This window comes from Anopheles bellator, chromosome 2 (assembly GCF_943735745.2).
Source record: "Anopheles bellator chromosome 2, idAnoBellAS_SP24_06.2, whole genome shotgun sequence".
Lineage (NCBI taxonomy): Eukaryota > Metazoa > Arthropoda > Insecta > Diptera > Culicidae > Anopheles > Anopheles bellator.
In genome coordinates this window covers 9,618,644-9,644,773 of record NC_071286.1, presented here as the reverse complement: position 1 = coordinate 9,644,773, position 26,130 = coordinate 9,618,644, and the positions used below count along the sequence as shown (strand labels likewise).

The following is a 26,130-nucleotide window of genomic DNA, read 5'->3' as shown; positions in this document are numbered from 1 at the left end:
GGGGGGGCTGGCGGGGACGTGCGGCGAATTCTTTGATGCTAATCTTCCATCTGGAAAACGGAAAATCGGAACAACAATCAACTCAGTGAGTACAGTAACGCAAACAGCAGCGCAGTGTCCGCCGTCCTGGTTCCTGTTTCGTCCTTACAGCCCACTTCAATCTCGAATGCTCTCGCTCCCTCTCTCTTTGTTAAAGCATTTCCTCTCGGAGTCGGACGGGAAGTAGATTAACATCTCGAGAATATGCCGAGCACTTCCAAATGAACTCCTCCAGTTGCCTTCGGTAGTGTCACTTCAAAGGGCCGGACCATTTCTTTGGGCCGGACCGAGTTCCTGGAGCGATCGCTAACCGGCTTTGGCCCCTGCACGTGTCCTTTACAGTGTCGGCCCAATCGTAACGATTATCGTGCCACCTGAAACCCAGCATGACCGATGCTAATCTTAATTGGAATTTCATTGTACAATATTTTATATTTACACTCTACATTTTTAAAGCTCTTTCTTCTAGTCGGTTCTCGTTTCGCTAACACCATAAATCAACGATGCAAGTAAATTAATTATTCTATTTTGCAGCGTGTTTTTTTCTCCGACTCCAAACCCGTAATGCAGCCCCGTAACATCGGGGAGCCGTCAATAAATCTTTCCTTTAATACCCCCATGGCCGCCAGCCGGGAGACATGTCCTGGCCTCGTGGAACGTGGACTAGAACAGCGTATGGCTATGGCCGGGAAGCCGGGACACAAAATGAAACCATCCATTATTGATTATTGTCGGATTTGTGCTTTCTGCGTTCCCACTCTCCGATTTAATCCGCCCCAGGCCAAAACCCAGGCCCCCCGATGCCGGAGAGTTTATTTATTAAATTTATTTATTTTTGCATTCCGTGCCGATTGTTTTCCTTGTTTCGGCGGGTTTTTTTTTTTGACCATCGCAAATACGCGAACGAACGAGTTTTACTTTCGTTCAGCGTCCAATAATCTACGGCACAATCGACGGCGATCGATGTCCGGCCGGGCTCTGGAGTGTAAATATTGGTTCCGGGTATGTTTTAAATACCCATCGCTGGTCCGATGGCCACCACCACCCAGAGGGACAGCAACCAGCGGCCCCCGAGGAGCGGTTAAAACATCTGCACTGTGCGCTCCGCGAATGGTTCGCGTGTCGTGAAATGTGTGACAATTTGTTGGGCAATTTATTGCATTTTATGTTTATTCCATCATCCACACAAGGAGCATATGCGGCTTCCATTAGGTCGCGCCAGTGGCCACGGTGCCGTACTGATTCGTCGTCGCATCCATTATCGCGCTTTTACACAATAAATAAATGGCAATGTGTAAATTGCTCATTTAATTAAATCTTGCCACGCGATGCCCGGGGACGGGTTTCGGTGAAAGATGCACTCGTGGATGCGGATGAGTTCCAGCAGATTTTCGAATCATACCTTTCCCCGGTATGCATTTTAGGGGAAAACCCAAACGCACACGCAATGAAGTTCTAATGAAAATGAATCCGTGGTTTGGTTGCGCGCACCGCGGCTCAAACCCATTATTCGGATGAATTCGACGAAAAGCTAGTCCGCGGCCAACCGTTTTCGAGGCAGGGCCCCGTTGTCGACGGTGGCAGCATAATTATGCTGCTGCTGCTGCTTTCGCGCCAATTGGCCACACGTTGAGCCGCGTTCCGCCAGCAAAGGGCGACAATTATGCCGGCCGTGGTATACGCAGCTAACGACCGTTTTGGTAGTCGGCATGGAGCGAGCACCGTCCGGCTCTTGATGGTATGTTGGGTGGCGACCTCCAGTGGATGTATTTAATCCCGGGCTACAGGACGAGCCGTGCGGCCATTTTTTCCCTCTCGATATGTGTAGAACTTTATACAAATATTGATTCACGCTGCGGATTCCAAACGGGGATGTGCGGTCGACAGGCGCGACTAGCCGGACACTAAATATTTGGCGACATGCAGGCAGAATAAAACAGAAAATTCTCATTTTCATTTTTAAAAAGAGATTCAAAAAGAGTTTCGGAACACATTGAAGTATAATTCCAAATTGTGCAGTACCTTGAACGTATTCCGAAAATTACCAAGAAGTAATGAGAGTGAGATGAGGAGCTTTTCGAATGAGAATTTGGCCAGCTTATCGGCCAGCGATTAGATCGCCTATCGCACCAATCAGCAGTTAACGATGTTGGGTTTTAACACTTTTTGGATTAATTTTACTTTCGATGTCAATCACTCGTCCAACCAGGAAGCGGACTAAGGGCTTTAACGTCGTGTTCAATATTAAAGTTACAATCTTACACAAGACACCATATATTATAACTGTAAGTTAGTCATTAATTTCAAGTACTTAGCTGTACTAATTAAAAAGCTAGTGTGCATTTTAATTACAATCTTCTTCTATTAATGCAATCTAAAATTCATTTCGGTGCCACATTGGCACAAATGGCAAGTACTTTGCCACGAGTGTGTCACCCCGTGGTTCCGTGGCAAACCTGTTGAACCATTGAACACGATCCTTGAAGCGCTTTACCGGTCGCGACCCTCTCCAATTAGACGCCGCCGGGCTGAGCCACGCAGAGGCCGTGCCGTGGGCCCGCCGTCGAATCGTCTGACCAGCGGCCGGCTGTGTAGCAAATGTAAATTAAAACGAATCATCCCGGAGTGTGCGGCCAGCCGACATTGCAAGGATAACGCACACAATCCCGAAGATACCGAGGTTGATAGCCCGCCCGGCTAATCCCGCGACGTGCTCCGCCGGTTTAATTATGCCTTCAGGCACGGGAACGACGTGCCCGAACCTGGCGTGTTTTTCCGGTTCTGTGGGGAGCGCCCATTTTCGTCCGGCCAAATCTTCCGTGAGCGGCCCGCGGCCCGATGCAGGATGCGACCGCTGGACGCAATTGAAGCGCTCCCGCGGGACACGTAAATGACTGTTAATGGCTGCGCGGGTACCGGGGTCGCCAGCTGCTCCCATTGCCAGCCAGTCCAGAGTCCGTGGGGGGTTTTTCTGTCCCCGGCGGGTCCTTCGGAGGGTCTGCTAAGGTAGGGAGCATGGCCCAAGGCTTACCGGCACATCGAAGGGGGCCGCCCGATGTTGATTAGTTGCACGAAATACTCTCCCACTAATTGATACTTACCGGCGCAGCATGGCGCCACCGTCCACGGCTCGGCAAGGCTTTCCGGGTCACCTAGAAGGGGTGGATTACTACGGTAAGTTATTACCATTCGTGCCCGACCCGGCCCGGCCAGGGTGATAAAAATGCTGACCACCCCTGGACCACCACTGTAAGTCGGACTACTTCGTCGACCGAAGGGAGATTTTTGTGACCGATCACAGAGTTTAAAACCACGCACATTAAGACGCAGGCTTCTGGGGACGCCCGGAGTACAGCCTGGAGTCCATTAATTTTCTAGTTTGACGTTTAAAGTGATCCCCTAAGCGCACATCTATTAGCCCCCCCAACGGAAACCCGCTGCTGTTTAAGGCTAATAGCTTCTTACAAAGTGTGAAGAAACGCTTGTCTCATTATGCAACCTGACGAAAACCAATAATAATGATTATTATTATTATAAAATAATGATCATCACTAAATATTCCATTGCTAGCAATTATATGCCATTTTTAATTGATTGATTGGCGGTTAGGCACTTTCACAAATGATGCATATTGTAAGCTTTGCATTTTTTATTTTATCTTATTATTATTATAACGCTGAGAGGCGTTTTAAGCACCAACTTAATGTTTTGAACTCAAGTTTATGCCATGTTAGGGTTCGAACTAGCGTCTTTCGCTTAGGAACCGATTAATCGGCACAATGAAACGGATAATTTACAGACAAGCAACGAATTACCATTATTGCCACGAATTTCAATGTATATTTTGTGTTTGGCCCAGTAACTATTCAATTCGCCCATACAGAAACCCGCTTTGAAAATTTGACATTGCGCTACAACCCACTAGGTGGCGCTGTTCAATGTATAGCTTGAACGCAATTCTCGTTATTAAGTTGTATACGGTACATTTTGAAATTACTCGGAAATCTCATCTTTCATTGTGCGTATTGTTTTGCATGTTCATACACTTTTTGGAAATACATTTAATCTATTAATGGATTAATCATGTATCGAAATGTATTACTGTGATCAGACCCATGACATTTCTCACACGGAAGTTAGCATAGTACGTCCACTTTTCATTCAATACAAAATTTCGATTCAATGGAAACAATAACTCTTGTTAAACAGTTTCTAAATAAAATTTATAAGCGAAATTCGCTAATTTGTTTTCCCACTTTTGAAGTTGCTAAGTAAACTCTAAACTGGTAGGAATACTGTCAAATTAGGTTTGAACTTCCATCGCGAAACCTCTCGTTACCAAGTCAACAGGAAGTGAAGGAATTCAACAAACACCACAAGTTCTACGGCACACATGAGCAAAAGCCTTCCTAGCCTAATTCCGTGCCACGTGTTCCGCACCATACCAACCCTGAATAACAAACAACAGGTGAAAACACACCTGTAGGAATTACGATTGTTGCACTGTTTGTTTATTGTTCCACCTGTGGCTTCCCGATTGTTGACAAACAAACCGACCTGTTGCGTGTATCCCCGGGAAATGATTGCTCCGGCAACCGTCACTCCGTCACCGTTTACCGATTGTAAATAAAAAGGCATAATTTTCCACCTAAGTAGGCTCGCATCGAGTGAGTTTGTGAAAAATCTTCAAGCAGATCGCACCAGTCGCTCGCTCAATCCTTTAATCCGAAACAATGCGAAGAACCAGAAAGGTAAAACCGAAGGTGAAGCGTCACATCGAGGATGTCCCGTTCTACAAGTTCACGCACGGCAAGGACCAACTTCCACTGGATCCGGCCCGCTCGTTCATAGTGGAGCAAATCGGTAGGTGCATTGCCCTTCTCGCCATATCGGATCGGGGTCTACTATGATGCGTTTATTCGCAGGCAAAATCCATTCCACCAAATCGGACTGCTTCTGCAAGGACTACAGCCTGTACCGGTGTCCTCGGGGCGATGGAAACGAACTGCCCGACCTTTTGCCACCTGCAAAGTCTACCCCGTTGCGATCGGAAGCTACTTTTCGAGCGTCCACATCGAAAGCAAGCCGCGGTTCCCGCGAGACATCGGTTCCCAGGACACTGGAGTCGACGATGAAGGATACGACGGATCGGATGATCGATATGTTCAAACGGTTCCGGCATCACACCTTTCACCACCTAGCCCTCACCAAACCGGTGCTCGCGGGCAACGAGTTCTTCCGGCGCTATGGGCGCGGTGCGCAGGACGGACGGCGCAAGTTGCCGTCGCTGTGGAGAAAGAAGGCCCCGAAAAAGTTCCACTTTGACGAGTTTGCCTACCGTACGCCGGAAGAGAACGAGGAAGCCCTGCGCCGGATACAGAAGCACCTGGACAAGATGATTGCCAAGAGCATACGGGAGGCGGAGAAACGGCGGAAGGAGAAGGAGGAACAGGACCGGAAGCCACAGTTTGTAAGTAATGGCACAAAGGTGGAACGATGAACAGGAAGTACTCCATTCGTTCATTTCTCGCTTCCAGTGTACCTCGTCGTTCAAGAGCAAGCTCGTATACCAGCCCAAAATCAAAAGGAAAAGGCTCTCCAACGAGCAGTACTTCAAAAAGCTGAAAGAGTCCGAAAGCATGTAAGAACCGCCGATGAACGCCAGGGTCTTGAACAACACGTTAATGCAACCTTCTACCCTAGGAAGCTTAAATATCTGCAGGCATTGCTACCGGTTCACCCGGATGAGCAGAAGCAGAACATACTGGATCGCTACGAGCGCAACTTCCACCGGGCCATGGACAGTTTCGATGAGGCGACAAAAAACCGTACCCTCAACGTGCTTGACGAGCTCGACGTGCTTAGGATCGAACACTATCCGTCGCATCTGATCAAGAAGCTACTGCCCCGCATCGATCGGAACACCGTCTACCTGAAGCAGGCGCACAGGTTCATTCTGGAGGAAGAGAAGCTCTGGCCCCACATCTACCCGGAGCTGATACTGATGGACTATCTGTTTGATCCTGACCATGGAGTGCAGCGCGATCAGGCCGTTTACTTCATGATACTGTTGATGGACTTGCAGGAAGACTACCGCTACCATGTGAAGCGTGCCTTCCTGCGGTTCATCCTGCGATCGGAGCCAGACCGGATCCAGCTGCAGTTGGTCAAGGAACCACCGGAGTTTCCCGTCGCCACCATGATAGCCCCGGTGCCGTGGAAGTGCTCGATCCAGCTGGCCAAGAACCGGTTGGAAGAGGTGCTGATGACCAACCACCCGGTGCTCCAGGCCATCAATATGCTGTGGCACAAACTGTACAGCAACTTACTGGTGGTCGATTCGGCCAAGTTCTACAACACGGACATTCCGATGCACGCGGACAAAATAACGGAAATGATTCACAACAGTTGCCGCATCACGAGAGATGTAATGGGTGGCTCCACAGCGAGCGCGATCGGTTACTAATCATGCACCTGTTCTGGTTCCACCCTTAGATTCTCATCAACGACTGGATGCCCCGGGTGGCGGATCTGGTGGACGTGATGCGAAAATACTGGAAGGATCTCGTTCCCCGCAACTCATCGCACGGTGGCCGGGGAACCATATTCTTCAACTGCATTCATGCGCTCACGTCCTACCATCTGCAGGAGCTGATCAAGAAGAGTCTCGATCATCTCGTCGAGGCGCTCGAGGTGTACCGCGAGGGGGACATCAAGCCAGGCGATGAACCGAAAGTGAAGAGGAAACCCTTCATGACCTTGACGGTGTCGGTCGTCGGCCAGCATCACACGGAGATTGAAAAGACGACCGAGAAAAGTGATCTCTCGCTCTATCAGGTGGATGACGATGATCCGAGCATTTTGGGGTCCGAGTCGGATAATGTGCCCCTCACGACGTGCGACGAACGGCGCACGTCGTTCATTGTCGAGAGCAGTGGCAAGATCATCATTTATCCGTACATGGAGGAGCTGCCCGATCTGTTCAAGAGCTACTTCGTGAAGATGCTGAAAGTGGGCTACAAGATCCCGCGGTTGGAATACTACTTGACTCAGGACCCCAAGCAGCTCGGATATCTACACTTTATCCGCGAGGATAACGACGACATGGAGAAGCTTTACCAGCGCGTCAAGAGGATCGTCATCGCGAACCAGACTGGCCCGACGGTGTACCTGTACCCGATGTACGAGTACTACTTCCCGGTGCTAGCCAACAAGATGAAGCTGATCACGGAGGGTATCTTCTCGCAGCGCGACCTACCCCCGTTGGACATTTTCAAGGAGCTGGTGCAAAAGTTTACCGACCTGTTGAACGGCATCTACTACCTGCGCGACTTTATACCGCTGAACCTGTTTATGCTCGACAACAGCCGGCTCAACAAGGTGCTGGAGAAGCTGGTGAACGATTTGAAGAACTTTGTCATCAACTACTTCATCACGTTGAATCAGGTCGAAAACCGGAGGTAACGCTCACGGTGCTCCAATGGTAGAGTCCCGTTTAAAGTGGTTGTTCCATTATTTTCCGTAACAGAATCTGCGACGAGTTTGAGGACATGTCACTGCACGCTGGCGAAAGGCCGAAGGAGACACCGGAAGTGGTGGCGCTTCAGAACTATCTTACCCACTGCCGCGAGGAGCGAATGTACCAGCTAACATCCGAAATCAAGCACGTGGCACAGCGGGTGATCTTTCTGCTCACTCACGCCATCCTCGATCGTAAGTGTGGCCTCCGATAGCCCATCTCTTTAGGTTCCCGCACTAGAAGCTCGTTTGCTCGTTTTTGCAGAGGAGGATATTAACCTAAACTCAAGGTTGTTCCTGTGGCCGAAGGAACTGGAGAAGGTGCTCGATCTTAGTGGGGCCCGATTGTCCGTGGTGCGGGAGAATTTGGAAACGTCACTGCGCGAACGACGGGTCAAGTTCGAGCAGTACCTGATGACGGAGAAGAAAAAAATGGACCACTTCCGTACGCGAGAGATACGCGAGATGCTGTCGCTCGATGATCTGCGCGAGAAAGTGGACACCGTGGACGGTTTGATGAAGATCCTGGAGGTAACGGAGTCGTGGTAGAATGAAGCGGAACAGTGGATACACCCCCTTGCTTACCATTGCAGGATTGCAGCAGAGAGGCAAAGGAGATCAACGCGAACGAGAATCTCCTGCAGCTCGATCTGTCGTTCTTCCCGTCGCTGAACGAAATGATCGACAAAATGGGTCCAGTGGAGAAACTGTGGCACACGGCGTACAAGTTCGACACTTGCCACGAGGTGTGGTACTTCGGGCCGTTCAAGGACCTGGATGCGGACGTCATTCGGAACGCGGTCGAAGAGATGTACCAGGCGATCTCGGTGCTACTGAAGGAGCTCACCGGCAGTCCGCAGGCCAAACGGGTGGCCGAACAGATCCGGATGAAGGTGGAGAAGTTCAAGGTGTACCTCCCGATACTGGAGTCAATCTGCCGGCAGGGGCTGTGCGGTCGCCACTGGAAGCAAATCTCGGAGGAGCTGGGCCAGGAGGTGAACCCGGCAGTGCACAACTCGCTGAGCCAGATGGTGGAAATCGATATTGTCAAGATTCAGCAGCGGCTGGAGGAAATCTCCAACGCGGCCGGCAAGGAGTACGAGCTGAACATTCAGCTCGTGCACATGCAGGACGAGTGGACCGACGTGATGTTTGTTTGCGTTCCGTACCGGGACAGCGATATGTACATACTGTCGTCCGTCGACGAAATACAGACCCTGCTCGACGATCACATTCTGAAGGCGCAGGCCATGCGAGGCTCCCCGTACATCGCTGCCCTCGGCACGAAGGCAAACAACTGGGAGGATAAGCTGATCTCGATGCAAGACATTATCGACACCTGGCTGCAGGTGCAGGCGACCTGGATGTATCTCGAGCCGATCTTCAGCTCGGAAGACATCCTGCGCCAGATGCCGACCGAGGGTCGCCACTTCAAGGCCGTCGACCGGGTGTTCCGCAAGATCATGAAGCACACCACGGCCGACGCCCACGTCATCCAGTCGACCGACTACCCGGAGCTGCTGAACACGCTCCGCAAAGCGTACACCGATCTGGAGGACATCCAGAAGGGTCTGAACATGTACCTGGAGAAGAAACGGCTCTTCTTTGCGCGGTTCTTCTTCCTCTCGAACGACGAGCTGCTGGAGATCCTGTCCGAAACGAAGGACCCACTGCGGGTACAGCCGCACCTGAAGAAGTGTTTCGAGGGTATCTACTCGCTGCAGTTCGATCCACAGCAGGAGATCATCGCCATCATCTCCGCCGAACAGGAAGTGATACCGTGCGTGCGGAAGGTCAATCCAAACCTGGCCAACGTAAGTACCGCTCGACGAGGCGGAGGCAGAGGCTTCCGAGCGAATATCTCAACGAATTCTTGACCTTGCAGGGTTTGGTGGAGAAATGGTTAAAGGAGGTGGAAACGGTTATGCTCGAGAGCGTGAAGGAACAGATCTGGCAGTCGTACGAACGGTATCCCAACGAGCCGCGCAACGCTTGGGTGCTAAACTGGCCCGGCCAGGCCGTGCAGGTGGTGTCCTGTCTGAAGTGGACCGAAGAAGCGGAAGAAGCGATCAAGGACGGACAGCTGCCACAGTTTGCCAGCACCTGCACCGAGCAGATTCTGGAACTGGTGGATCTCGTGCGAGGAAATCTCAGTGCGGGAGCTACGATCACGATCGAGGCCCTGATCGTGGTCGATGTGCACGCCCGAGACATTGTGAATCTGCTGGTGGAGAAGCGAGTTGCCGATATCGGAGACTTTAACTGGTTCTCCCAGCTGCGCTACTACTGGCGCATCGACGATGAGGACAAGCAGAGCTACGTCGGGGTGAGCATGGTCACCACGGATCTGAAGTACGGTATGGAGTACCTTGGGAATACCGGACGGCTCGTCACGACTCCGCTCACCGACCGGTGCTTCCGGACACTGATGGGTGCGTTCAAGCTGAACCTCGGTGGTGCCCCGGAAGGACCGGCCGGTACGGGTAAAACGGAAACCTGTAAGGACCTCGCGAAAGCCGTCGCCAAGAAGTGTGTCGTGTTCAACTGCTCCGACGGGCTGGACTACAAAGCGTTGGGCAAGTTCTTCAAGGGGCTGGCCCAGTCCGGTTCGTGGGCCTGCTTCGACGAGTTCAACCGGATCGAGCTGGAAGTACTGTCGGTCGTCGCGCAACAGATCCTCACCATCCAGCATGCCATCGCGCAGAAAGTGGTCAAGTTTGTGTTCGAAGACACGCACCTAAAGATCGACCCAACGTGCAACATTTTCATCACCATGAACCCCGGCTACGCGGGCCGTACCGAGCTGCCCGACAATCTGAAGGTCCTGTTCCGCACCGTCGCCATGATGGTGCCCGACTATGCAATGATCGGTGAGATCACACTCTACTCGAACGGGTTCGACAATGCTCGCGTGCTGGCCCAAAAGATCGTGCACACGTACAAGATATGCTCGGAGCAGTTGTCGTCCCAGTTCAACTACGATTACGGTATGCGAGCGGTAAAGTCGGTGCTGATGGCTGCCGGATCGCTACGGCGCGCTCAGCCACACCTCCCCGAAGATCAGATCGTTCTGCGCGCCATCATCGACATTAACTTGCCCAAGTTTCTCCAGCAAGACATTCCACTGTTCGAGGGCATCTATCGGGATTTGTTCCCAGGTGTCAACCTGCCACCGGTCCGTGCCATCAGTCAGTCAGTTCGTGCTGTAGCCTCTTTCTCTAACCCACATCCCTTTCTCGGTTTTGCAGCCGGCACGGGACGACATTGTACGCATTCTGCTGGTGAAACTCGTCAAACGGAAGCTCCAGCCGACCGCCTGGTACATCGACAAGATCATGCAGATCTACGAGATGCTTCTGGTGCGCCACGGACTCATGATTGTCGGTGAGTCGATGGGTGGAAAAACGACGGCCTACCAGGTGTTGGTGGAAACCCTGCGGGAGTTGCGTCTTGAGAAGGGTTCGCAGTGCGAGGAGCAGGGCGTCCAGTATCGCATCATCAACCCGAAAGCGATCTCGATGGGCCAGCTGTACGGTCGTTCGGATCCGGCATCACGCGAATGGTCCGATGGCGTGCTGGCCAACACGTTTCGGGAGATGGTCAACACGCTCAGCCCGGAGCGGCAGTGGATTATTTTCGACGGACCGGTCGATGCGGTGTGGATCGAGAACCTGAACACGGTGCTCGATGACAACCGGAAGCTCTGCCTGATGTCGGGCGAGATTATCCAAATGACCAAACTGATGAACCTCGTGTTTGAGCCTACCGATCTCGAGCAAGCCTCACCGGCCACCGTATCCAGGTATTTTGTAATGGCGTTGTGTGCCCTAGGAGACGCCCTACTTAAATCCTCTTCCCTTCCCGTCCCAAAAGGTGCGGAATGATCTACATGGAACCACATCAGCTCGGCTGGATAGCACTGCACAAGTCCTTCATCCTGCTGCTGGAAGAGAAAGGAGTGTCCGAGATCAACATCGGTGTGTTCGAACAGCTGGTCGAATGGCTGATACCTCCTTCGTTGAAATTTTTAAAGACCGTCAAAACTGTGCTCCCCATTTCGGAGATGCAATGCTACTCGGTAAGGGCGCCCCCCGGCCAGCCCCCGCTGGATCCATAGCCGAAAGTAATCCGCTGTTTCCCTTTCTGGTAGATGTTCTCCAAGTTTTTCTCCATCTTTTGCTCGCGCATTCAAAACTACACCCAGGCGCAGTTCCAGCAGACGTTCCTGTTCTGCTACGCCTGGGGTTACTTCTCGACCGTCACGAACGAGGGCCGCAAAATGATCGACCCGCTGCTGCGCAAGATCCTGTACGGGGCCAACGAGGAGCACCCGAAGCCGAAGCACTTTTCGCTCAACCGCGGCCAGATGTACCCGGAAAAGATGAACTTTATGGACTATCGGTACGACGAGCACGAGAACTGGTGGCCCTGGCAAACGACGGAAGAGCTGGCCCTGCCGGAGTCGTGCATCGTTTCGGAGCTGATGATACCGACCAAGGAGACGGGCTCGATCCTGTACTGGACCAACCTGTGCGTACGGAACGGCATCCCCATACTGCTGGCCGGCCCGACGGGCACCGGCAAGAGTGCCACCATCGGCAACTACATCCGCGAGCTGCCGAAGACGCGGTTCATCTCGAACATCATCAACTGCTCCGCTCGCAGTACGGCCGCCCAGGTGCAGGACACGATCATGGCCAAGCTCGATCGGCGGCGCAAAGGTGTGTACGGGCCGCCGGTCGGTAAGGAGTGTGTCAACTTCATCGACGATCTGGCGATGCCGGCCCGGGACGACTACGGATCGCAGCCACCGCTGGAGCTGGTGCGTACCTGGCTCGATCATCGCGTATGGTCCGATCTGCGCGACACGTCCAAGATCGAGCTGATCGATCTGCTACTCATTGCGGCGATGGGCCCGATCGGAGGCAGCAACTACATTCCGCAGCGCCTGTACCGCCACATGTTCGTCATTTCGATCGACTCCTTCGAGGATGCGACCCTACTGCGCATCTTCTCCTCCATCGGCGATTGGCACTTTGCGAAGGGATTCCCCGAACCGGTGGCACGCCTAAGCAAACTGCTCAGCCAAGCATCGATCGCCGTGTACCGGGGGGCGATCGAGAGCTTCCTGCCCACTCCGGCCAAGTCGCACTACCTCTTCTCGCTGCGGGACGTGTCGCGCGTCTACCAGGGCATTGTCCTGCTGCCCTCGAAGAAGCTGCCCGATCCGGAGAAGCTCGTCCGCCTCTGGGTGCACGAAACGTACCGCGTGTTCTACGATCGACTGATCGACGACGCCGACAAGCTGCAGCTGTTGCGATTGGTCGAGGATGCCTCCGTGACGCACCTCCGCATGAAGCTCGAGCCAGCGTTCGGTGAGCGGTTGGAGCCGGGCGAGCGGGTTACGGACAAGCACATCCGTGATCTCCTGTTCGGGAACTACATGGAACCGGCGGCCGTCACGAGGATGTACGACGAGGTCGAAAGCTGGGACCAGCTGGAGAAGAACATCAACTTCTATCTGTCGGAGTACAACGAGCGTTCGAAGTCGCCGATGAATCTGGTGCTGTTCCGGTTTGCGATCGAGCACATCTCGCGCGTATCGCGCGTGCTGCAAATGCCCCGCGGACACCTACTGCTGGTGGGACTGGGAGGTTCCGGACGCCGAAGTGCCGTCAAGCTCGCGTCCAGCATGAGTGACTCGGCTCGGGTCTTTCAGGTGGAAGTGACCCGCAGCTACACCCACACCGAGTGGCGCGAGGACATGAAGAAACTGCTGATGAGCGCGGGCTGTGAAGGAAAGCGTGTCGTGTTCCTGTTCAACGACTCACAAGCCAAAGAGGAAGCGTTCGTGGAGGACATCAACTCGCTGCTGAACACCGCCGATCTGCCGAACCTGTTCCAGGCCGAGGAGAAGGCGGTCATCCTGGAGCAGATGCAAACGATTGTGCAGGCCACCAACAAACCGATCGATCTGACGGCCCTGTCGCTCTACAACTTCTTCGTCGAGCGGGTCCGAGAAAACCTGCACATCGCGCTCGCCTTCTCACCGATCGGGGATTCGTTCAAGAAGCGGCTGCGAATCTATCCGTCACTCATCAACTGCTGCACCATCGACTGGTACTCGGCCTGGCCGGACGACGCCCTGCAGAAGGTGGCCGAGTTCTTCATCCGCTCGATGGATCTGGTCAGCAGCCAGGAGCGTCTGATGTCGCGCGACTCGTCCAGCATCGACGTGGCCGACACGGTACCGATGGACGAGAAGGACCAGAAGACGCGCCGGCTCTCGAAGTTGGAGCACAAGCTGATCGATATCGTGCTGGTGTTCAACGAGAGTGTCGTCGAGAACTCGCACCGCTTTTTCCTGGAGCAAGGCCGCCGTAACTACGTGACGCCGACGTCCTACCTGGAGATGCTGCGCTCGTTTAAGGAACTGTACCGCAAGAAGTACTCCGAAACGATCACACAACGCGACCGCTACACGACCGGTCTGGAGAAGCTGGACTTTGCCGCCGGTCAGGTGTCGGTCATGCAGGACCAACTGAAGAACCTGCAGCCCCAGCTGAAGCAAACCTCGGACGAGACGGAGAAAATCATGGTCAACATTGAGCGGGAAACGGCCGAAGCGGAGAAAAAGAAAGAGATTGTCGGAGCGGATGAAACGGCCGCCAACGAGGCGGCGGCTTCGGCTCAGGCGATCAAGGATGACTGCGAAAGTGATCTGCAGGAAGCGGTCCCGGCCCTAGAGGCAGCCCTGGCAGCGCTCGATACACTGAAACCGGCCGACATTACGGTGGTGAAGTCGATGAAGAATCCTCCACCGGGCGTCAAGCTCGTGCTGGAGGCGGTCTGCGTGATCCGAGGGATTAAAGCGGACCGGAAACCGGATCCAAGTATGGCTCGATGCCAAATGCTAGTAATAGACTCCGGCAATAAAACCCTTTAACTTCCTTGCAGATGGCCACCTTGTGGAGGATTACTGGGGACCATCGCAGAAGATGCTCGGTGACCTGAAGTTTCTGGACAGTTTGAAAACGTTCGACAAGGACAACATTCCCATCCCGGTGATGAAGAAGATCCGCGATGGGTAACTATGGGCGTACGGTTGTCGGTGACACAAAACCATTAACCACAATGCTTCCACCCCCCCCAGCTACATAGCCGATCGGGAGTTTGTGCCGGAGAAGATCAAAAACATATCGATGGCGTGCGAGGGTCTGTGCCGGTGGGTGCGGGCGATGGAGATCTACGATCGGGTGGCGAAGATTGTGGCCCCGAAAAAGATTGCCCTCGCCGAAGCGGAAGCCGAGCTGGCGATGCAGATGGAGAAGCTGAACTCGAAGCGGGCCGAGCTGCAGGAGATCCTGGACAAGCTGCAGAAGCTGAACGACTTTTTCGCCGAGAAATCGCGCGAAAAGAAGCGGCTCGAGGACGAGATCGACAGCTGCGAGAAGAAGCTGATCCGGGCGGAACAGTTGATCGGGGGGCTCGGTGGTGAGAAGCGTCGCTGGTCCGAATGTGCCACCAACCTGCACCAATCGCTCAGCAACGTGGTGGGCGATGTGCTGCTGGCGGCCGGCTGCGTCGCCTATCTGGGCTGCTTCTCGACCGAGTTCCGGACGACGATCATGCAAAAGTGGAACACGGATGCGCTGGCGTTGAGCATTCCCTGCACGGAAAACTTTTCCTTGCTGGCCACCCTGGGTAACCCGTTGGAAATTCGTAGCTGGTCCAACTGGGGCTTACCGACGGATGACTTTTCGGTCGAGAACGGCATCATCGTGAAGCATGCGCGCCGCTGGCCACTGATGATCGATCCCGAGGGGCAGGCGAACAAGTGGGTTAAGAACATGGAGAAGGCCAACGGCCTGAAGATCATCCAACAGACGGAGGCCAACTACATGCGTGTGGTCGAGAACGCCATCATTAACGGGTTCCCGGTGCTGCTGGAGAACGTGGGCGAAACCATCGACTCCGGGTTCGACACGATCCTGGAGAAGAACATCATCCTGCAGAAGGGATCGTACTGCATCAAGTTCGGTGACGCGATGATCGAGTACAACGATAACTTTAGGTTCTACATCACCACGAACCTGCGCAACCCGCACTATCTGCCCGAAACGGCCGTCATGGTGACGCTGATGAACTTCATGATCACCGAGCAGGGCCTCCGGTCGCAGCTGCTCGGTACGGTCATCATCCAGGAGCGACCGGATTTGCAGGAGAAGAAAGAATCGCTTATCATCGAGTCGGCCCAGAACCAGGAGGCCCTCTACAATGCGGAAGCCAAAATCCTGCAGGTCCTGTCGACGGCCGAAGGTAACATTCTGGACGATGAGAACGCAATCGACATCCTTACCTCGAGCAAGGAGCTCTCGGAGGAGATCCAGGCCAAGCAGTTGGTGGCCGTGGCGACCGAGGCGGAAATTGATGCCGCCCGCCAGCAGTACATCCCAGTCGCCCGCCACTCGGCGGTGATCTTCTTCTGCACGGCCGAGCTGGCCAACATCGATCCGATGTACCAGTTCAATCTGGCCTGGTTCCTGAACATTTTCGTCCAAGCCATCATCAAGTCACCGAAGTCGGACGACTTGGACCAGCGGCTCCAGCACCTGATCGACTACTTTACGCTGGCCATCTACAACAACGTATGCCGGTCACTGTTCGAGAAGGACAAACTGATGTTTTCGTTCGTCCTGTGCATTGGCATCTTGCGGGGCCGCGGAGAAATCAGTGACCCAGAGCTCACGTTCCTTCTCAGTGGGGGACTGGCGTTGGATAATCCTCTGCCCAATCCGGCACCCGAGTGGTTGACGGATAAAGCCTGGACGGAAGCGGTACGTGCGGCAGCGCTTCCCTCGCTCAAGGAGCTACCCAAGGCACTGGCCGAAAAGTCGGAGCTTTGGCAAGCGTACAACGACCTGAGCGATCCGGATGCCCATCCACTTCCGGAACCGTTCGAGCAGGAGAGTAGCCTCGGTAAGCTGATCGTACTGAAGATCCTCCGGCCCGATAAGCTGGTACCTGGGCTGCAGCGATTTATCGTGCAAAAGATTGGCCAGTTGTACGTAGAACCGCCCCAGTTCGATTTGGAAACTTCCTACCACGATAGCTCCCCCCGAACGCCGCTCATCTTTATGCTCTCCCCGGGTATCGATCCGGTGGACATCATACTGGGTTTCGCGAACCACCACTACATGGGTGACGACTGTCGTGTAATCTCGTTGGGCCAAGGCCAGGGCCCGAAAGCGACGCGCACCATTCTCGATGCGATCAAGCTCGGGTACTGGGTGATCCTGCAGAACTGCCACGTGGCCGAATCGTACATGGACGAGCTGGAGAAGCTCTGCACGGACTCTGGGCTGTACGAAGCGGTCCACCCAAAGTATCGCCTCTGGTGCACGTCCTACCCGTGCAGGCGGTTCCCCGTTTCGATCCTTCAAAACAGTGTCAAAATGACGAACGAGGCCCCGAAAGGGTTGAAGAACAACATGGCGCGCATCTTCTCGACGGACCCGCTGGCCAACAGTGCGTTCTACTCGCACGCCTTCGACGGCCAGGATCTGTCCCGGATATGGTTACGGGGAGTGTTTTCGCTCGTCTTTTTCCACGCCGTGGTCCAGGAGCGCTGCAAATTCGGTCCCATCGGGTGGAACGTGCCGTACGAGTTTAACGAGTCCGACCTCAAGTAAGGCTTCGGTGGTGTCTTCCACAAGAATTACCACTAACCACCCTCTTGACCCCGATTTTCGCCTCCAGAATTTCTCTGATGCAGCTCAAAATGTTCATCAACCAGTATCAGCTGATACCGTTCGAGGGGCACATCTATCTGACGGGTGAGTGCAACTACGGAGGGCGCGTAACGGACGACAAGGATCGGCGCCTGTTGATGGCGCTCCTTAATCGCGTCTACAACCAACGTACGATCGATGAGGAGCTCTTTCCGCTCACGGAGTCGGGCCGTTACGCCGTGCCTGCGATGCCCACCAAGAACCACGCTTTGGCTTACATTTCCACCCTACCCGGGATCGCCCACCCGGAAGTGTTTGGATTGCACGAAAATGCGGACATTACCCGCAACATCGAGGAAACGTCTTCGGTAAGATCCCCCGAAACGACTGCGCCACGATTCACGATCTAATGCACCAGCTATTGTGCTCCTTTAGCTTCTCGAACGGGTACTGCTCACTCAGACACAGCTTTTCGCCGGAATGACCACGACCGATGCGGACCAGAAGGAGGACCCGGTGTTGCTGCTATGCGCCGAAATCTCCAGCAAGCTGCCGGATCTGTTCGACGTGGACGCCGCGGCCGAACTGTTCCCGATCGAGTACGAAAACTCCATGAACACGGTGCTGCGCCAGGAGCTGAGCCGGTTCAATCGGCTGCTGCAGTACATCCGCTGCAGTCTGGTCGATGTGCAGCGTGCCATCCAGGGACAGATCAGCATGATACCGGAGCTGGAGAGCGTTTACCGGGCGATGAAGGTATCGCGCGTGCCGAAATCGTGGCTCTCGAAGAGCTATCCCTCGCTGAAGGCCCTCGGAGGATACGTGAACGATTTCGTGCAGCGGTTGGCCTTCTTCCAGCGCTGGGTGGACGAGGGTGAACCGAACGTGTACTGGATGAGCGGGTTCTACTTCACGCAGTCCTTCCTGACCGGCATCATGCAGAACCATTCGCGCAAGTTCAAGCTACGCATCGACGATCTGGTGATGGAGTTTGATGTTACGCGCTTCGAATCGGAACAGGCGGTCAAAGATTCGCCCGAAGTGGCCACGTTCGTTAGGGTGAGTCCTAGTGTTTTGCGTTGCGTGTTTTTTCACCATTTTTACTGCCAAGAGGTTAGTATGAAGTAATTTGCTAGCTTATAGATTATCCCCACAAAAATATTGTCCTCATATTTATCTATATTTATATTTCACAAATATTGTACTGTGGTCCTTCGAGTGTTTGGATTCCGAAGATGGAGTGGTGGGTTTTCCGAGACCCAAATACGACAATTCTGCTTATTAACATGATCTGCACCGAGGGGCAAATTTATTTTTCAATCAATATTTTAGTTAGATTTAGAAATAAGTTTCATAATTTCACAATCCAAACACTTTATGGATCACTCTATACTTACTGCATTAGGGTAATTATACTAGTTCTACCCACACTAATCACCCCATAATTAACGTTATACTCTAACGCTGCGTAACCAAAGGACAAACGATGTCACAACGTCGACTACGTACTGTTCGACGTAAGTATGTGCCCGAGCGATTCCGGTTTGAATCTGAGATACCAATTTAAATCTAACCGTCAGATGCCAAGATATTGCCTTCCAGGAAATAAAATTCCAAATTCCCACTAATTTCTTCCTCTTCAAACCATTTATTAGGGCCTCTTTCTGGAAGGCGGTCGGTGGAACCGTGAAACGGAGCACCTAGATGAACCACTGTCGCGTGTTCTCTACGATACACTGCCAATCGTTTCCATGACGCCAACACTAAAGAAGGACAAGAGTGGCCGGCAACGGCTGCGGTACGATTGCCCAATCTACAAAACGAGCGAAAGGCGAGGCGTACTGTCCACCACCGGGCATTCAACCAACTTTGTCATGTTTCTGGAACTCGATACAGAGCAGCCACCGGAACACTGGGTCCTCCGAGGGACCGCTTGCCTATGCCAGCTGGACGATTGAAGGCCAGACTTATATTTGAATCAATGTTTTTGGGAGTGTATTTTTTTATAGAATCGTGTGCGATGTTTTTGGACTAAACCATAAGTTAATAAACGAATTCGTAGGCGATACTCGTATGTGTTCAGCGGAAACCAATTCTGGGAACTCTCCGCTATCTTATCACGAATCCGTTTCTTGGTGAACAACGCGCCGTTAAACGCGGCACGTAGGAAGCAGCACTCCGTTAGATCCGTAGCTCATTGCGGCACCTACATACCTGAACTGGTCCGTATCTAATCTATGCCGTTGCCGTTTGCAATCGAAGCAGATAAGCAGCGCGAAGGGTGTAGCTGTGGCAAAGTAACAGGTCTTATTGTGCTTCGAAGCTTCGCAACGTTTGGCAAGACCGAGAACCGAGTGCTCCCTTTTTTAAGGCTTTCAAACCACACAGTGTCGCCTTCACCAACGTTTTGGAACACCAAAGACAACCGGAAACCGAAAGTCCCCAAGATGCATCTTCTGCAACATAAAGCCGTCTACTTTACGCTGATGCTCGGTAATTATTAGCCCATCCCCAGTCTCGCTGCGTCACAGGTGCAAAACGTGGTGCAATCACGATAACCGTGTAGTGTTTGTGGGGCCAGTGAATCATCGTCAGAATATTTCCCCGAAACGCTAGTGATACATTTTGAAATCGCGCCCTCAAGGAATGGCAGAGTCTTCTGGTGGCAGTTAACTTTTGCTAAGAAATTTGTTTTTCAGTCTTCAAGTAGAAATTTAAATCGCGATGCGGTCACAAGGTCATCGTTGATGCGCAGCAAAGCCATCAACGGCCATTAAATACACCACAACCATCAAATGTGGAGCTGACCCCTATCGATTTGTTCCTAAAATATTCAACTTCACACAATTTATGACCGTTACTTTATGAGGCTCCATTTCGATCTTCAGTGGGACTGGGACGTGGTTAGAATGGAAATGTTTCTCCGGTTTAATGAGCAATAACAGTTCGAGGCCCGAACCGAACCAATGAATGGAATTCAAAACATTAAACTGCCCGATTGGAATGTTAAAACGTAACGTCTCTAAACCTTCCCACAGTGGTGCTGAGTATGTGCATGGACCAAACGGAAGCCCGGCGCAAGATTCTTCGAGGACGCCGTACCATTAACCGAACATTCAAGCGTGAGTATAGCGCTTCGCCTAATGCTCCTTCAAGCTCTTAACCCCAATCTGGTGCTATGGTTTGCAGGCGGACCAGCAATACCGGCGTGGGCCATCATCGTGATCGTGGCGATAGTGAACCTGGTCATCGGCGGCATAGCGTACCTCATCTTCCGGAAGGTGGTCCTTGATCAACCGATCGAAAATGTAACCTCGTACACGCCGGCCATGCAGGACGAGTATACCTCGTGAGAACCCTAGCCGTAGTACCATAGCCACACAGATCACATTCTCCATTTCTTCAAGCTCCCTGCTTTAAGCTCCCATGAACAAGAAGCAAGTTTTTGCGGTAAAACACACAGTTGCAGATAATGAATGCTTCCCGATTAGCCTGTAAGCAAACCAAAACGATGGAAGTCAATAAACAAGGTTACGTGTAATTTGTTGACCCAAAACAACGGTAAACGGTGTCTCTGTTTGTTCTGTCGCATCACCAGCAATGGGGCCCGACCAATGGAGAAATCGGTGTACTTCAGTACTTCATCAATAGTTGATACTAAATGCGCCCAATTTGTGCCCCAGTCCCCAAGAGCCTTTTCCCCGGTCTCAGCTCTCCCACGGGTCGTTTGGATTAAGGAAACGCTGTCGAATGGGGTTTCGAACGAGGACCAATGCGTCAATTATTGATGAATCAAGAGGACGAAAATCCCGGCCCATGCCAATCATGGGCCGACATTGAGCGCACATTTTCAAACGGCAGCACTTTCTACAATGGCTATACTCGCCACATATCAACTTCTTCAAACCGCGAGCCCGGCCGTTGCAGCCGAGGGTTTCAAGTGCTCACCAATTCCAGCAGCTCATTGGTCCACATGGCCCCCGAAAGCCAGTGCAACCCGGCCACGGCCAGGGTCACGCGAAATCAGCTAACAAATTGTTTAAATTTACATAATCAGTTTGCTTGCCCACCCCAACCGGTGCTCTAATTCAAATGTTCCTTTTCAATCACCCACTGCGGCCAGGGTGTTGTTTACTGGCGCTTGGGGAGCTTATGGTCGAATGGTCGGTCGGACCGGACCACTTCAGATGTTTTACCAATCCGCCCGGCCGTTTGTTCGCCATGCAGCGACACGCGTGACACGCACTGTGGGTGAAATATTTCAAGCCGCTCGTCACCTTTCGGTGAAGTGCTGATCAATGAATCATAAAATTCCCTCGAATTTGGCCCTACACTACGTAGAGGCAAATATAAATAAGTAAGTATAAATGTTAACACTTACTTAATTATGTTTTATGCACAAAGCTAACGGGCCGTGTAGACTGATCCTACAGGACTAACTTTGCACAACTGATCACGACTGATCGGTAGACGGAATGATGAACGACTGAAACAGTGACTACGGAAGCATGAAAGCGAACTCATAACGACTCTGACCAAGGGACATATTAAAGTCAATAAGTGACGAGAATTAGTTGTACGCCCGGCAAAGAGCTAGTAGTGCCTAGTAGTAGTAGTAGTGGTAATAGTAGCAGGGATGACCGCTCAACAATTGTGAGTTTCACTGGCTTCGAAGCAGTGTAACGCGTTTGAGCAAGTCCTTAAACCGACCTTAAATGACACGAATAAGAGCATTTCACTGTCGCGAGTCCACAGCACGACAACCTCATCGGTATTCAGACAACGCTTGACTAACGCCATAATCTGGCGAACCCGTGGCAAACAACCCTATTTATGAAAAAAAAAAATGAAAAATCTTGTCCATAAAGTGTCCGAAAACAACGTCAAGTTTTGTGTCTCTGATCCGATCCGGTCCCATTATCCAAATTACGATCCGACCCGCCCGAACACGCTAATCAATCCCGAATCTCGTTGTAAACAGCGCATCAACCATCAAGCCACTCGAAATCGGCCCCCGACGACGACGAGGCGGCGCTCCAGAGCAACCAGTTCACGTTCAGCTGCCCGCGAGTGAAAATGTGCCGCGATTGAGCTCCTCACCGGAAGCTGCCGGACCTTTGCGATCGCCAATTAGTGCTCCATTATCGTTCCGTTGGGTGGGTTATTAGAGGCAGGAATTAGGTGAAAGCTTAGTTTTGTGAAGTGCAAACACGCCATCACCCGCCATGCATACGCCCGGGTCGTCCGTGTCGGGCTACGCGCTGCTGCTGATCGTGCAGGTGGTGTTCATCATCGTGTTCGGAGTCTGCACTGACTACGCCAAGGAGGTGTTGCCGCCAAAGAATGAAACGGTCAGCGCCGAGCCCGCCGAGGAGAGCAGCCTGCGAAAGTATCCGCGTAAGAAACCGTTCCCTTTAAGGGATAGCGCGTTCCGACGGTCCCGGGAGCTCACGAGCTGTGCTGCTTACAGATTTCCAGGACATCCACGTGATGATCTTTGCCGGGTTTGCGTTCCTCATGACGTTCCTGAAGCGGTACGGGTTCAGTGCCTCGGGCCTTAACCTGCTCGTGGCGTCCCTCGTGATCCAGTGGGCCATCATCATGCGCGGTTGCTACGAGATGGAGGATGGCATCATCCCGATTTCGCTGGGCAACCTCATCGGGGCCGACATTGCGGCGGCGGCCGTCCTCATCAGCATGGGGGCGGTGCTGGGTCGTACGACCCCGATGCAACTACTGATCATGGGCATCATCGAGATTGCAATTTTCGCCGGCAACGAGTACCTCCAGCTGGAGCTGGTGAAGGCGGTCGATGTCGGTGGGTCCATTACGGTCCACGCGTTCGGTGCGTACTTCGGACTGGCCGTCAGCTTTATGTTGCGACCGGCGAAGCAGTCCGCCAAGACTGGGCCACTCGAGTGCTCTTCGTACAGCTCGGACCTCAGTGCCATGATCGGCACGATCTTCCTGTGGATCTTTTGGCCCAGCTTCAACTCGGCGCTCGTCGACGGGGCGGACCAGGAACGGGCCATCATCAACACGTACCTGTCGCTGGCCGGTGCGACCGTGACCACCTTCGTAATGTCGGCGCTGGTGGCGCACGAGCACAAGTTCGACATGGTGCACGTGCAAAACTCGACCCTGGCCGGTGGTGTGGCCGTCGGTTCGATCTGCAATCTAATGATCCACCCGTTCGGGGCCCTGATCGTCGGCGTAACCGCGGGAGTCATCTCCGTGCTCGGCTATCGCTTTCTGACGGTAAGTTATGCAATTTTGCGGTGCAAAGGCTGTGATAAGATATGATGATCTGCTGCGAGCCGAATGTATGCGTTATCTTGCCCCAAATCCCAAGGTGATACTTTGCGATTGTTTTGGGACTTTATATCCAACAGCATGCAAAACAGGCGAAGCGAATTACTCTCGATGCTTTCGTAACCAGCAATGCATGGAGCGTTTAATTACGCAATTAGTTTAAACTGCAGTAAACGAAAATTCCTCAGGCTGTTGTTGATAGCTTCGCATCAATACAGTCCAAATCCGGCTACAAATTACACCAGCATCGCGGTTCGCATCAAGCAATTTTGTAAACTATGGCCTGTTTCTAACGATGGTTAAATCCATTAGCATAGCCGTGATAAGAACTCCCAAGAGAAGCCCCAAGGATCATACGCACGCCGTGTGATTTCGGGAGCGAACGATGAACGTATTTGCTGCCCGACCACTCTCATTAGAGATCGATCGCTAAACGGACGACAAAGGGCGCTAATCGATAAAAATCCGTTAACAGAACGATTGACACGATCATTCACTGCTCCTGACATAGTTCACGATCAGGGTCTGTTCGTATTGCTCTGGGGCAATCTATTTGCAGTCGGCAGAGATTTGAGTAAACAAAAGCGAACAGTAGGTAGGGTTTGTTTCTAAATAGCGACAGTCTCACGCGTTTGCCAGCAATCAATGTCACTGGTTGAGACATTTAGATGACCTTCATGAATTTGGCCATGATGACCATGATGAAATTTGGAAATAACTGACTCACAATTTATAGCCCTAACTCTTGAGCCACACAACTGAATAATGTGAAAAACCCACACAATTCACGACTGACCAAACTAATCAATTCAATTCAATTCCACCAATAATTCGTTTCCCTCCCGGCAGCCAGCACTAATGTCCAGCGTGCGGATTTCGGACACGTGCGGCGTTCACAACCTGCACGGTATGCCCGCGATACTGTCGGCGATTTTCTCCTCGATCTATGCTTCGCTCGCGACCGAAGAAACGTACGGCAGCTCACTGGTCACGATTTTCCCCGCCATGCAAGCGCCACACAAGCTGGAAAATCCGCTACACTACGTTGTCGGGGTAAGCTTTGCTCGAACGAACTGCTCGAAAAAGCTCCTCGAAAGCTCTAACGTTTCGTTTCATTTTCCCTTCCCGTGTGCGCAGGGCTACGGACGCTCGGGAGCGAAGCAGGCCGTGTTCCAGCTGATGGCGATCGGGCTCACGTTGGTGATTGCCGTTGTCGGTGGCCTTATTACGGGTAAGAAAATGTGCTCCATCCATTGCCGTCCGTCTTACGTTTTTCCCCCCACAACTCGGCGCGCTGTTACTCAGGCGCTGTGCTCGGAACAAAAGTATTCGACGGTGCTCCGGGGGCCGACGACCAGTGCAAGGACGATCTGTGGTGGATGCTTCAATCGCCAAACGCACAAACAGCGCCACACCTGAGTGGCCGGTTTGTGCTGAAGGCGGACGTCTTTTTTAATCGCGCCCTCAGAAGGTGGTCCGTTTAGACTGTTTCAATGTTTTTAGTCCTGCACCGCGCACTTTTGCTGTCCGATTTCGTTCAACTCTTGTAGCCCTTTCTAACTTCGCTCTTATCCACCCCCGAAACAGGATTGATACTCAAGTCACCCTCAGTACGAGTGTTGGAAGAGGTTGAGCTACACAAGGACGACGTCTTCTGGGAAACACCATCGGAAGAGCCAACGATGAGCAGCACTAGCGAACCTCCACCTCAGCAAGAGGGTACACCTCATTAGCAGTATTTACTTTCTACATCCTACGGGTAGACCACATCGCCGGAAAAGAGCATAATAAAGGAAAGGTTCCACCAGGAGCTAGTGGTAACTCTGCGTGAACGACTTCTCTCCTTCGAAGCGGGTGCCGATGGTGCATCGATTTCTTATTGAAATGCAAGATCAAATCGCCGACGGTAATCGAATAAATTTAAACATTACTAGCGTGTCTATCAGAGTGCGTGCATCGGGCCTCCGCCCCGTTGTGGACACGTTGGACGGAACGGAATCTCCACACTTGGGGCCGATGGCGGTGTTTTTCTTTATGCCCTGCTTCCGTCTGCACGCTAAGCTCACATTTTATCACGCGATCATACCAAGCGAGCCAGCGAGCTCGGCTTTTCTCTAATAAGCCTGGCCACCGTCAGACGACCGGGCAGAACCGACGACCGAAATGCGTAAAAAAGAAATAAAAACACACACATTATGTATGCGCCACGCCAGCATAAAATAATAACCGACGGCCGCCTTGGGAGGACAATCCAATTAACAGTCGCACGGCGCGAATCGGTCCAGGTCCAATATTTTGGGACGTGACATTTGCACGCTTTAGACGCGTTATTTGGGGGGGTTTTTTGGGTAATGCCGAAAACCGAAGCACGCCCGGCCGGCCCGGTATCCGATTAGACGGCTTTCCGCGAAGTGGAGCACGTTGTTATGTGCCATTCGCTGCGGACTTGCGTGTGTTTGGCCGCTGCGTATATCCTGTTAGCTACTACACGCGTTTAATGTTCTAGCTCGAACTTTGCCGGAATCACCGG

The 26,130-nt window shown here is 52.6% G+C and overlaps 3 protein-coding genes across 3 annotated transcripts; all 3 read left to right on the top strand.

Moving 5' to 3' along the window:
- Positions 1 to 5,758: 5,758 nt before the first annotated feature.
- Positions 5,759 to 19,246, top strand: LOC131209857 (dynein axonemal heavy chain 3). Its single transcript, XM_058203006.1, has 14 exons — positions 5,759 to 6,466; positions 6,535 to 7,499; positions 7,568 to 7,752; positions 7,823 to 8,088; positions 8,151 to 9,371; positions 9,443 to 10,732; positions 10,806 to 11,359; positions 11,431 to 11,635; positions 11,708 to 14,450; positions 14,515 to 14,644; positions 14,711 to 17,245; positions 17,317 to 17,656; positions 17,724 to 18,347; positions 18,944 to 19,246. Exons 1-14 carry the CDS (start codon positions 5,837 to 5,839, stop codon positions 19,244 to 19,246), a joined length of 11,991 nt encoding a protein of 3,996 aa, XP_058058989.1. The 5' UTR covers positions 5,759 to 5,836.
- Positions 19,247 to 19,612: 366 nt separating this feature from the next.
- Positions 19,613 to 20,833, top strand: LOC131210895 (uncharacterized). The gene is made up of 3 exons (XM_058204209.1): positions 19,613 to 19,781; positions 20,327 to 20,410; positions 20,478 to 20,833. The coding sequence occupies exons 1-3, from the start codon at positions 19,736 to 19,738 to the stop codon at positions 20,639 to 20,641; spliced, it is 294 nt and encodes a 97-aa protein (XP_058060192.1). The 5' UTR covers positions 19,613 to 19,735; the 3' UTR covers positions 20,642 to 20,833.
- A 1,517-nt stretch (positions 20,834 to 22,350) lies between these two features.
- On the top strand, positions 22,351 to 25,926 carry LOC131208392 (ammonium transporter Rh type A). Its single transcript, XM_058201127.1, has 5 exons — positions 22,351 to 22,685; positions 22,759 to 23,546; positions 24,450 to 24,653; positions 24,738 to 24,831; positions 25,188 to 25,926. The coding sequence occupies exons 1-5, from the start codon at positions 22,514 to 22,516 to the stop codon at positions 25,331 to 25,333; spliced, it is 1,404 nt and encodes a 467-aa protein (XP_058057110.1). The 5' UTR covers positions 22,351 to 22,513; the 3' UTR covers positions 25,334 to 25,926.
- The last annotated feature ends 204 nt before the right edge of the window (positions 25,927 to 26,130 follow it).

What these genes read in the sequence shown, in the direction of transcription:
- LOC131209857 (XM_058203006.1), top strand. Translation starts at nt 5,837, where the DNA reads ATGGACAGTTTCGATGAGGCGACAAAAAACCGTACCCTCAACGTGCTT. An exon ending in GTTTGATGAAGATCCTGGAG is followed by an intron (nt 8,089 to 8,150) that starts GTAACGGAGTCG and finishes TTACCATTGCAG; the next exon opens with GATTGCAGCAGAGAGGCAAA. An exon ending in GGACCGGAAACCGGATCCAA is followed by an intron (nt 14,451 to 14,514) that starts GTATGGCTCGAT and finishes ACTTCCTTGCAG; the next exon opens with ATGGCCACCTTGTGGAGGAT.
- LOC131210895 (XM_058204209.1), top strand. Translation starts at nt 19,736, where the DNA reads ATGCATCTTCTGCAACATAAAGCCGTCTACTTTACGCTGATGCTCG. An exon ending in CTACTTTACGCTGATGCTCG is followed by an intron (nt 19,782 to 20,326) that starts GTAATTATTAGC and finishes ACCTTCCCACAG; the next exon opens with TGGTGCTGAGTATGTGCATG. An exon ending in CATTAACCGAACATTCAAGC is followed by an intron (nt 20,411 to 20,477) that starts GTGAGTATAGCG and finishes TATGGTTTGCAG; the next exon opens with GCGGACCAGCAATACCGGCG.
- LOC131208392 (XM_058201127.1), top strand. Translation starts at nt 22,514, where the DNA reads ATGCATACGCCCGGGTCGTCCGTGTCGGGCTACGCGCTGCTGCTGATC. An exon ending in CAGCCTGCGAAAGTATCCGC is followed by an intron (nt 22,686 to 22,758) that starts GTAAGAAACCGT and finishes TGCTGCTTACAG; the next exon opens with ATTTCCAGGACATCCACGTG. An exon ending in TGTCGGTGGCCTTATTACGG is followed by an intron (nt 24,832 to 25,187) that starts GTAAGAAAATGT and finishes CCCCCGAAACAG; the next exon opens with GATTGATACTCAAGTCACCC.